The 12770-nt window shown below is 42.0% G+C and overlaps 1 protein-coding gene across 1 annotated transcript in view; it reads right to left on the bottom strand.

Annotated features, from left to right (window-relative positions):
• efna3b (ephrin-A3b) overlaps positions 1-12770 on the bottom strand; it is a 78733-nt gene that overhangs the window by 6136 nt on the left and 59827 nt on the right. Inside the window, exons 3-5 of the mRNA XM_049583372.1 lie at positions 11038-11330; positions 7576-7641; positions 6349-6426 (exon numbers count right to left, since the gene is read on the bottom strand). Coding sequence (XP_049439329.1) covers positions 6349-6426; positions 7576-7641; positions 11038-11330 — 437 coding nt within the window. The remainder of the gene's footprint in view (positions 1-6348; positions 6427-7575; positions 7642-11037; positions 11331-12770) is intronic.

Below are 12770 nucleotides of genomic sequence, written 5' to 3'. Positions count from 1 at the left end.
GGTCCGAAAAACAGCGGTTGCCTATAGACCTTTTTGTTGCTACTCTCTTTGGCCCCTGTTTACTTCCTGTCAGCCTCTGCATTAACAAACATCCCAACAAGAAATACAAAGGGGCCCTTGTAGAATGTTTATGTTGTAAAGTTTGAAAAGGTCTTCATAAAAATAAATTTAAAAAATGAACTAATTTTACGTTTCTAAGCAACCACGTACTTTTTAAAAAGTGAATGTGAACATCTGCTGGCATCTGACAGTGTCACGGTGTCCATACATGTAATTTAACTGCACCCTCTGGCGTTAGACTGCATGTAAACAACAAAAATAAGCACCATTTGGGAAGTGAAACTGTTGAGTTAGTTATACAGTCCATTTGATTTTCGCCCCATGATGCACACTGTCACATTTTTATATTGTGAAATATTGTGCATTGTGCAGTCGTGTCCTCATAAGCATCAGGTAGAGAACAAAAGAAGAAGCATTTTCCACCAGCAGATCATAACCTTCCTTTCACTGTGGTTTAAAAGCCTCTAGGGAGCTTAAGTTGATTGCAGGTTGCTGAGAGCATCGGGTGCTTATTTTAAATCTCAGATGCAATTTAAGGCTGTGACATCACTAGTCTAATTGATGTACCTGAGCAATCGGCAGGCACACCTGGTATTAATTAGCAGCTGATTCCTCCTGCTGGTGGTTTGAAAGTGGAACAGGAAGCTCGAAACTGCAATTTCATCATGTTAATGTGTCTTCTCGCTTCCCTCGCTTGCATTTCTTTCCTCGCGTCTTAGTCCCGCCCACGGGAGATGCGAGCGGAGGAGGCGAGGAAAAGAAGCCAGGATAGAGGAGCTGAAGCTGCCAAGTGAGAAATCCTTGGTTCAGTGTATACAGCTGTATCACCTGTCAAACCGACCTCTTATTTAAGAATTTCAAAACCTTACATTATCTTTTATAGATCTCTCACAGGCCTAGAAAAGTCTTATATATACAAGAGACCTTTATTCATTTAGGGCCTGGTCTAGAGCCCAGTCAGTGCTCTTAATGTTGCTGTGTTTTTGTTCTGTTCCCCACTTCCTGGTCTTCGTTTTGTCTCCTCTCCCAGTTTTCCAATCAACTTTAAATTTGTTTCTAAAAGTGCCAGGGGGTGCTCAGTTAAAAGCAGCGCAGAGTGGCCTTGTGGGAGACCAAGGGGAGCGGGAACAGTGTATTTCTTTAAAGAGCACAATTTGTTGGTGGTTATAGTTATGGTAAGTTAAAGTTAATTTTTGTTAGTGCTGGTTTCCGTGCAGGGTTTCCTTTTACTTTTAATTTACTATAACTCTTTGTTTTCTGTTTATTGTTTCCTTTTTCTCAGACTGCACTTTTGCACTCATCCACTCCCTACACAGCTGAAACTACAGATTTCTCCCATCAATTTGTGTAACTTGTTTTGATTGCTGTTAAGTTAATAAATCACTTAATTTGTTAATTTACCTGTATGTCTCCCAATTTATTGCTGTTGTTGTAAATATTCCTTTGAAATCCTGTAGTTTATGTATGGATAAGTGATATCACTGTGCATTTGAGGGGTTTGAAGATCCTCCATGATGGCGGAGGATGATCAGTTTCCAGGTTATGGTAGGAGAGAGGAGGTGAGGAGGCATAAGATACTCTTATATGTTTTAAATATCAGTTTACATGGTGGTACGGTGGTGCAGTGATTAGCATTGAACCTGGGGTGGGGAAGCCCTTGGGGGAGTCTGCACGTTCTCCTCGTGTCACCGTGGGTTTTCTCCAGGTTCTATGTCTTCCTCCCACAAAGACATGCACTTCAGTTAAATTGGTGACTCTAAATTGGCCGTAGGTGTGAATACGAGCATAAATGGTTGTCTGAAAGGAAGCAGGGAAACTTTGCTGATACTAAACCAGCTGTGTGTCATCATATTGTGTGCAGATGAACGTTGTTTGACTCTCCCCAGAGATCCCTGCCCATCGAGTGGTAAAGGTCCAGGTGCTGGCAGTGGCACGGGAGCGAAGCCAAACACGGTTCATCTGCACACACTGCGATGCCACACAGCTGGTTCAATATCAGCAAAGTTTCCCTTTATATTCATTGTCTTGTGTGGTGATCAGCAGTGATGTGGTGGTTCACTTTTACACTGTGATCTGTAGCCTATAGTTGGGCTTTAGCTTCTAACTATCTTTGTCTTTTTAACCTGTTGTTGCTGCTGAGTCAGTTTGACATCCTGGATATATCCTTCAAACACAGACTGTAGACCCCTCTGTCTGCTTCTCTCTGCAATCACTCTTTCATTTCTCCAAAAATATGATAATATTTCATCAGGGAGAGCAGTTAGTTACAGTGTGGGCTCCATGCTTACTCCGACAGCTTGATGGACCATTGCAAAGGGGTGGGGCTTAGCAAAAGGTCAATTTCACCTGAATGCAGTGGGGATACACGTCGACATTTTACTACATACTTGATTCCCAGACCTTTGTATGGGATATTTTTTACTAAAACTCAAACATATGAGACAACTTCTTTGTACAAAATATGTTATACAAATGGAGACGACATTCAGTTTGTGCCGTGTCCTGCCTACTGATACTCAACCTGATGTTGCTGGCAAAGTAACCCAAGCACACCGTCACTTAAAGGAGTGCTAATTGCTACAATAAACCCCATTAAAGAAAGAGCTTCTGATTTTCTTCACTAATGGCCGGAGCTGATCGTCAGATGCAGTAACCTGAGCCAACAGGGTTGGTAAATGAGTATCCTCCCACTGAAAGCCATCAGTAATCACATGGCTGCACGGGGAGCTGCTAGCGCCATTCCATCTGTGTTGTAAATGAGATCTAAATGAAATCTAATACTAGAGGCCGTATTCAGGAGGGAACCACTGTTGGGCTGTAGACACTGATTGAAAGGGGCAGCGCCCAGGAAATAAACTGTGAGCAGTGAAGGGGAGAGAGACGGGGTGGTTTACAATATGAGCCTGCAACATTCAGCTTAGTTAAACATTTTCAGACGCGGTAATCAGGCAGATTTGAACCGAGCAGTTTGCGCGTCGCCTCGTGTTTGTGTGAATGTGCTGACGTGAACTTTGAATAACAGTAATTAAAACTATGATGTGATGAGTCTAATCGGCAGTCTGGAGGACCGAGAACGAGGGAGGGGAATAGGAAACTCTACTGCTTCTTTGTTTTCAGTTCATTTCACAGCTCCCTGCTGATTTCCTCACTTCCTCTTGCACCACTTGAGTTATCCTATTAATTTAATTGGCAACACAGCACTACAGGTGAAAATGACCCACAGGAGCTGGGGTAATTTGTGCTCCGCTATTGTGTCAGCCGTTCACTTAATATTAACAATATTTTCATGTGGCTCACATTCCTTATCTCTTCAAGTACATCCAATACAGTTAGTCTTTTGTTGAAATAACCTTTTCTTTTCTGTATATTCTTCTCTGTGACTTGTAATTAAGTACGCACTGTGTGATCTTGAATAAAACTGAACATTTTCTACGACTAGAATGAGCACCTTTTGCATTTACTGTGTGTTATTTGCAGAAAAGGAAGGAAGGTGCACAAGTGGTGGCAATATGTGATGAGAATGTATATCTATTGCAGTGTAGTGGCAAACAAAAGTATGGGCGCCAATCTGCGCTTGCGGAAAGGTAAAAAACAAACAACAAATATAATTTTGGAATAAAACCCTCTATTTTAATACAGCTTACATCACTGTGATAGCATTAATGCACACTATAATCCTGAGATTAATATCGTGCTGGGAGAAAAATATGTTAAAGGAGGGAAAACTCAATTTCACACATCAAAAGGTGAATAAACTGAGTTTTGGTGGCTTTCCCCTCCACTGCATTCCTACTTGTGCTCTGGGAGGAAAAATGGAGGATGGGAATTAAAGAGTGGGAGGATGAGGAGGGCGTGGAGGAAGGAGATGGAGTGAGGGAGAAAAAGGAAATGAAAGGATGATGGAGGGAGGAAAAAGAGGTGAGGGAGAGGTATCTCCACAAACTCGTGTGACACGCAGCCATTCGCCGCAGCCACTGATGAGCTTTCTTACGACAGTTACGAGAGCAGACTGATTTATTACGCAGAGGCACGCATGTGAGCACAGATTAACAACAGCAGCGCCATATTTTACAGGCTACCTTGGAGAAGAGTGTGAGAGCAAGACAGGATGGTGATTGATACTCACATGTGTGGTTGTGTAATGGGTGGCAGCTTGGCCAGGCTAGCTGTACACGTTATTGTGCTGCAGCCACATGATCATCTAAGAGGTTATCCTAAAGGTTGTCACTTATGGATTAACTGTGCAGCCTCTCCCTTCACTAGCTGCCAAATTTTACACAGTTCCAGTGCTAACAGATTTAGCATGACACCCATGATTTCATCAGTTGTGTAACCCTGACGAGAGCAACATAAGGGCGACGTGGGAGCACTAAGTTAACTGCAGGAAATCTGAATGATTTTTTTTTTTTTTTAAAGACATGAAACTTGGTGTTCTGTGCATATCCGGGTGAAAACCACAAGTGTGAAATGAATATGCATGTAGTTGTTTAGCAGTGATCAGCAGCTTGCCAAGCCAGCTGGTGCTGTGAAGTTAGCTGCACTGAAGGTCTCTTCTAAACATGGCACATTTAACTTTAGCTGGACGCTTCTGATGCTGCACGGTCACTGAACTGGTCACTCTGTCATCATACACTAGTGTTCAATATGTTGTCAGTATTTAAATCATAAGGATAGTGATATTTTATATTTGTGTTATTGTCAACAAATCCCATGAAATGACGTGTGTAATCCCCACTGGAGCTGGGGGGCATTTTCAGATTTTGTCAACCCTATTTTTAAAGCCTCATAGTAGCACAATCTCTCCAGTCAGTGCCCTCTTTTGTCCAGCTGTCAAAATACAAATGACAGAGGCTGTTAGTTTATTTTAACATGTGCTCACAGTCACAGGGCAGTGACAAGTGCTTTAGGGGAGTTTTTGCTGCCCTGGGTTTTGCCTGTCGGCCTAGATGCAACCTGTGGACTCTACTGTTGTCTGTGCCGTGTTGATATGAAGAGGCTCAGACTGTGGAAATCTTTGGTGGTGATCTTCGTTTATTCCTGACAACTCGGACAGCAAGAGGTAAAAACAAAATCTTCTGTCAATTACGACCATATAACTCGAGCCCCTCTCAGAAGGTAAACGGTAAGGCAGGAGACACCTCTTTATAGGTGGGGTGCCCCCAAAGGTGATCATAGGGGTACAGAAAGTGACGTTCCACATATTGACTATGGAGGCCTAAGCATGTCAGGTAATGATAACTGAAACAAATGTTGTGTTATTATGATACTTAATATTACAAATGCACATTTGACTTTGTGACACACATTACTGCTGACCCTGTGACATAGATACAGGCTGTCCTAACTATCTGATTGGTGGAGCTAGTCAGGGCTGAGCGCGACCTGACAGGAAGCGTTTGGGGATTTAAAATGGTCTCCTAAAAATATGCCAAAATGCTCATTAATCAAAGTAAGGGCAGGTACAGGTGTTCATGCTGTAAGTACTGATATTTGGTTAAAGATGTAAATATACTATCTTTATTTTTCGGGCCAGTGTCCCTTAATATATATATATAATTTTCAGTTATCAATACTACACAAAGAATATTTCAAATTAATTTGTTTAACTACCATTATTATGAAGGATCAGCACTATTATTCTTTATTTTTTCAACAATAAATTCATCCCTCTAAGGAGTATTAACTTTCTACAAAACATAAATAAGATACAGCTGCTGAAAGTGACATGTTCCCTTATTACAATGAAGCTTCAGCTCAGTTTGAGTCCAACATACACCACCCTGATGCCGCAGTAAGTCGCTAGAAAACCAAATGTGTATTAATCCGCCGCTGAAAATAGTCCCCAACAAATCTACCAGTTACTCCCGTTTTAATAACTTTTGCTAAAACCTAAATTTTGCGACTGTTTAAGAAAATGAGTGAGTCTTTTTTTTTTAATAAAACAGGATTTTGTGCCCTGTTTTTAAAGATGAACATCTCCAGCAGAAACAGGGCTTGTGGCTGAGCGCCACGGACAGATTGAGAGACGGACTGACACACTGTTGCTCTAAGTCTGTTTATGGGATTTGCTGAAAATACGAAAAAAACAGGGTAATCATCATTTAACGCCAATATGTCAGCTTGAATAGGGTGAATCATATGAATTCCATAATTTGAGGCTGATACGATCTGACTGACAAACATGAGTCCATGTCTGCCGTTATAAATCCAGACAGGCCGGATGATTGTGCTTCATACTTACTCAACTTCATGTGTGTATAAGTTTGAGTGAGTGTGTGCATGACTCACCAATATCGTCAATTTTTAGGCCTGGTCTAAGCGTGTAGTCTGGTTCTGTAGGCTCTGGCTCATCATCCACGTCAGAGGCTGAGGGACAGAGAGAGGGAGAGAGGAAATTGAGTGAGACAGAGACAGAGGGAGGGTGAGGGTGAGGGAGCACGGGTTAAACCCTTCCTCCAACCTAAAAGATTTTAATTAGATTCAACTTGACATCTTGAGAGAAACAGGCGAGAGAGCGGCAAGGCAAGGGTGCAGGGGTTAAATTTTTTTTTAGAAATGCCCCGGAGCAGACTGACAAGCCATAACTTCGCCAGCAGCCCAGAGAGGGAGAAAGAGAGGGAAGAGGGAAGGTGAGGGGAGGCAGATCAAACTGAAGAGAGGCAGTGTGTGAAAAGGGAAGGAGAGCGATGGAGTCGGGGAGAAGGGGGGGGGGGGGGGAAGGGAGGAGAGGTTAACACTACAGGGCTGTGGAAGTTAAAAGGACCGGACAGGCCAGGGATCAAAGTCTGCGTGTGTATGTGTGAGTGTGTGTGTAAATGTGTGTCTGTGTGTGTGTGTGTGTGTGTGAACGTGTGTGAGTGCGTGTGTGCAAGTGAGCGAGTGGGAGAGGGTCGAGAGATTGAAGGAAGGCAGGCAAGCGAGCGCGAGAGGTTAACACTACATATACATAGCCACCCACTGACCGCACACAGCAATAAATGGATTCTGACAGGGAGCGAGGGAGGAGGGGTGAGAGAGGAGGAAGGAGGGAGTCGAGAGGAGGGGAGGAGAGGAAGGAGGCGGAGGGGGTGAGGGCCTTCAAAGCCGGAGCTGCTCCTCTCTGCTGCTGCTGCTGCTGCTGCTTCTTTGGAGGGAGCGCAGGAAGAGAAAGGAGAGGCAGAAAAAGAGACAGAGCGAGAAAGGAGGAGAGAAAACGAGAAGCAAAGGGGGGTTCTGTGCTGTGAGTGAAAATGCTGCAGGGGAAACTCAGCAGGAGTATTAATAGCTCTGCCTGTTTTAGACTGTATTTAGATTGTGTATGCAGCATCTGTATGCAGCCGGTGTGTGTGTGTGTGTGTGTGTATACATGTGAGTAATAAGTACGTGTGTGTGTATGTGTGTGTGAGGATTCGTGGGGAGCCCTGTGCCTGCCAGATGGGTAGAGTGGCCAGATGGGTGCAGGTACAGTCTGCAAGCGGGTCCAAGCATTGCAATACAGGTCACACACCACACACACACACAGAGCTAAAGACTCACCCGTAGAGCAGCACACGTACACTCGTAGTCTCAGACAGCTGCGGCCGTGATGATGGGTGGGCGTGGCTATAAAGACACAAAATGCAAAACAGATCAACATGTGTACTGACATGTGTTTAGTGCTATATGTGGTCTCTAGCAAAAGTTCAGTCAGGAAGTCGTAAGTTTCTTTTGAACGCATGCTCACTCGCTATCTCTGCGTGTCGTTGTCTGGGGAGGTCAATTGAGTGGTCAGCTGATTCACAATCAACCAATAGCACAGCGACACACCTTCTCTGTCAGCCTATCATCTTACTGCTCCTCATTTTAAATAAAGTTCTTTCTTGCTGCCGTTGTGGGGGCCCTCCATCTCCCCATCACTACCTAGTCTTTGCAGATTCATCAGCCTCATACTCCTCATCAGCCATCAGCCTCAGTCATCAGCCACCAACACCACTGGTGTCTAGACTCCATGGGGAGTATTAATAGAAGACTTCAGTTAAATTATCTGTTAATTTGTACACTCATATTCTGTATTAAATATCATCTTTACTTCATACTTCTGTCTCTCTTGATTGAAATGTAATGCACCAATCTGAACTACCGGAACAGTATCAGCCGACACCAACCTTGTGACACACATTACATGAGCCAGACGTGACTGTTCTACATTAAACACAGTTAACATACAATTTTACACATAGCATGAAACGTTACATCCATCACTACACTTAAGTTATTTTCAGTATTCCAGGATGCAATGGAGCACACAGGCTGCCATTATACAGTCACGGTTTGTGACATACAACCGTATTTTCTAAATATAGTCAGGCCTAGACTGTATTGTACATATTACTGCAGAGTGAAATGAGCACTCTGTATGTTCAGTTCTAGTAGTGTCTACCTAAAACAGGGACTGTGGTCGGCTGTCAGAGTGTTTTTATTGCATGTTACCAAATGTGGCACATCATTTTTATCTCTTTGTGTCTTACTACGAGACCCCCAACATGAAGTGTTCAGTAGTATGGCCAACAACTTGCTGTCTACAGGGATCAATGCACACACAGCAGAGTTCAGCTGTGAACTCAGTTCAGAATTTCAGGGGGCAACTTCTGATACAGAATACTTTCAACACACCTTTACTCTAATGCCACATTTCCACTGCATGGTGCAGCACGACTCAACTCACTCATTTTTGGTTTTCAATTTGCACAAGTTGTGGATAGTACCTGGTACAGTATTGTGTCTGTACCACTTCAGTCGAGGTTCAAAGTGGCTGATTGGTCCCAGAGAACCGTCACTGCTTCGACACGGGACATCCTGCACAAACCTGCAATATTTAAAGAGCCAAGCTACCATCAACAGCGACCACAATTTTTTTTGTATTCACTCAACCCGGATTTTAAACTATAATTACTGTCTCTTTTGGTTACATGCCTGAGCCAAGCAGTCCAGTTATGGTTTACATCCATGTCTGTGCAGACTCATATGTAGCCATGACAGTAGACAATGCCTCAGATGCTGCTACAAGCAAGCTACATATTCTAAAACATCTTCAAACACATCTTCAAAGGGGCAGCACAGAGGAGCTATACACTCAGCAGAGTTTCAAGATGGACACCCAAGAATAGTGTCACAAATTCGACATCTGATCAAATGTCTCCTCTTTGGTTCTTGAGTTATGGCATTATTATAATGTCACAGTGAAGCTGACCGTTTGGTGTCATCACATCACCATTTGATCCTATTGGACATTTGTGCAAAATGTTGAGGTCAAAAAACATGTGTTGTGAGGTCGCAGCGACCTTGATCTCTGATCACCAAATTCTAGTCAGTTCATCATTGAGTCCGTTTAGACGTTTGTCCTAAAAGAAAGGAAATTCCCTCAAGGTGTTCTTGTGATTTCCCATTCGTGAGAAAGGGACTGACCTTGCTAAAACATGACGTCTCTAGCCATGGCTGTCACATGCGCAGAGACGTAAAAATGGCAGCCTGCAAAACTTAATCTACACTACACCTTACACTACAAATGACAAAGTGTAGACACTCCCGTGATTGGTTGCTCATGATTGAATCCAGCTGGTATTGCATTAAAGATGGTGTTACAGCAGTTTCACGTGGCATCACTATGGCAAACAGCTGAGAATCACACCTACACTGCAGTGAAAAACAAATTAAGAAAAGGACCTGGTACCAAAAGTGAGTTGAGTTGAGCCGTACCATTCAATGGAAACAAGATATACTTAATTATATAGCATTATAACTGATCTATGGCTGCACTGAACCACATATGGCACTCACATGAGCAGCACTAGACAAGCACATTTGACTGACTGTATTAACATCACTCACAACAACTCATTAATGGTCCAAAACATCTGACAAAGGTTTCGAATGATGTTCTCTCACCTGACCCCGAGATACAGATACAGAATGGACATGTAAAAACACCAGCCATATGACCTTGCTGCAGAGAGGCAACATTGAAAATGTGTCACCAGTCTCCACTATTTGAAGTCTAAATATGTCTTAATTTAGTTAAGTGTACTCTATAATATAAAACAGTTAATTGGAAAGATAAGAGGCCCATTTTTACAGAAGACATTTCGACATATCACAGTAGGAAAAGCACAGCTCCTGGTATTGTGCATGCTGATTTACTGTCACACTGTCATGGCTTGCTGGGGCACAACAGAGCAGAGCTATCATTAACGCCATTAGTAACACTTGTGCTTTTCCTGCTGTGACAAGTCAAAGTGTCTGCTGGTAAAACAAAATCTACATTGAAATTGTTGAACTTCAGATTCAAATGTCTTAAAGTAAAATAATATAACCAACCAATCACACCAAATTCATTTTAAGTTGCTATATATTTTCAGTTTCCAGAAGACCAAAAGAACAAGGAGACATCTTCGTTGCAGCGAAGTACAGAGCAGCTTCTGACTTTTGTGCTGCAGAGCTCAACAAAAAAAAATTTCATAGAGACGTCTCCCATCAAGTAATGTAGGTTAAATGAGTGCTGCGCTCATTATATAGCCATTTAATGCATGAGACATTCATCCTAGGCTTGACATATTTGTTTTTAAATTGTTTCATGACAAGCCAAGTGTTCATTATTTATACGGCGTCATATTTGTGCAAGGTGTTGTGAGTTAATTTGATTAGCAATCAACAAAATGGATGAGTCTGCTTGACTGCGGGGTGATATGATTAGATGTGAAACAGCAATTTGTTATCCGGAAATTACCTGAGGATGGATTTTGACTAATCTGAAGTGAGTTAATCACCAAATCCACTTAACATTAAAAGAATAACACGTTTAATCTTGCAGGGAGTGTTTGTCACATCACTGCTCTGCTCTTAATGACCTCCTGCAAGGATAGCAAGCTTTTAATATAATTTATTTTCATTTGTATTTCAAGGACATACACAGGCACTTTATAGTAACACGTACTGACACAGTGATGGTTTGATTACACTCACAGATGTAGTAGTACTCCTGTCCGACGTGGAACTCATAGCCCAGCGAGAAGGCGCTGTAGCGCTGGAACTTCTCGGAGAATTTGATGGGCGCGTGGGGCGCATGGGGCCGGTTACACTCCCACCTCTTGAAGCCCAGCTGGGGGTCGCAGTTTCTGTAACCACGGTAGCTGACCATGTAGAGGACGTACTGCTCGCCAGTGCCCACCATGCGCTGGCTGTCATTGTAGTGAGGGCAGTAGATGTCCAGGTAGTCGTTAACGTTCACCTGCATTGTGTAGCCCTCTCTACGCAGACTGGACACAGAGAGACAGAAAGAGTGCAGACAGTCAGGCTGAGTGTAATTATAAAGTTGAACAATAAACACATCATTTAACTTTTCCACAGTAACATTAATTAAAGCTGCTTCATTTAGACACTGCATTTCCACAAATCTGTCATCTTTTACAGGCAAACTAATTAGAGTGAGCGCATCATAATTAGACATGTTCTTTACTGTTTCCGCCCCAGTGGAAAATCACAAAGTATTTGCAGAATTTGAGGGGGGAAAAACTGTTTTTGCCTGCCAGTCAGTTGCTAGTATTACGTCTAAACTGCCTCTGGAAACAAATGAAATTTTATTAACCTTGTGCTTCATGAAATTAAAAAATAAATGTTATTTATCTAGTGCAAATTATGTATTGATTGCAGCTCACAGTGCTTAAAAAACACACAAAATAAATAACTGAATGAACATCTACAACATGTTTTTAAGGCTGCACGATATTCCAAAAAAAAAAAATCATATTGCCATTATTTTAACAGATATTTTAATTGCAATACCAGTCATGATTTTAGAAGGAATGACACATTTTGCATTTTGTTTTCACACAAAAATACATAAATAAATATATGTACGACAGAGCATCTCTGTAGCTCAACAATGCTTCATTTATAATGGCATGCTGTGACACATTTTATTGCAGCTCCTGCAATTTGGATATTGCACTTTGCTATATCGTAATTTCAAGAATTTTTTAAAAAAATAGTGAGGTCCTAGTTTCTGCCTTGCTGGAAAATCACAAAATATTTGCAGAATTTGAAGTGAAAAAAATTATTATTTTTTGCCCGTGTTATGTCTAAATTGCCTCTGGAAACTAATGAAACTTTATTAACCATGAGCATCAATAATGAATAAAAATAAATGTAATTTATATGGTGCAATCCGTGCACTGATTGCCGCTCACAGTGCTCAGAAAACACTCAAAATAACTACATGAATTAACATGTTCAACACACAGCTTTCATGTGCAAAACATTTCATAATGTATTTAAAAAAATTTCATTTCAAAAGTGGAAATGGGACTAATATTTCAACATGATCACACACCCTAGTAGCGCCCTCTCTAATAACGCACGCACACACACACACTCACACACACACACACACACACACACACACACACACACACAATGCAGCTGTGCTATTTGTTCTGTGACATCATGGTTAACATGAAGGTCCACATTTAGCATACATGCAGTTAACTGGCTCTAAATCCCAGTCGTCCGTGCAACATTTTTAGACACACAAACATCACATACATCACAGCGAAGACAACATGACACCTCACATCATCGTATGGTACCCTGTTGTTCCTGGATGCATGCATGTCAGCTTCAGCGTTAACTCGAGGTCAAACAAATCTTTGTCTGAGAGTTATTGAGTTATTAATAACACAAAGCAGGTGTGTGTGTGT

This window comes from Epinephelus fuscoguttatus, linkage group LG8 (assembly GCF_011397635.1).
Source record: "Epinephelus fuscoguttatus linkage group LG8, E.fuscoguttatus.final_Chr_v1".
In the NCBI taxonomy this organism is placed as follows: domain Eukaryota; kingdom Metazoa; phylum Chordata; class Actinopteri; order Perciformes; family Serranidae; genus Epinephelus; species Epinephelus fuscoguttatus.
Note: the sequence above shows the minus strand (reverse complement) of the source record. Positions and strands in the feature narration are given on the sequence as shown.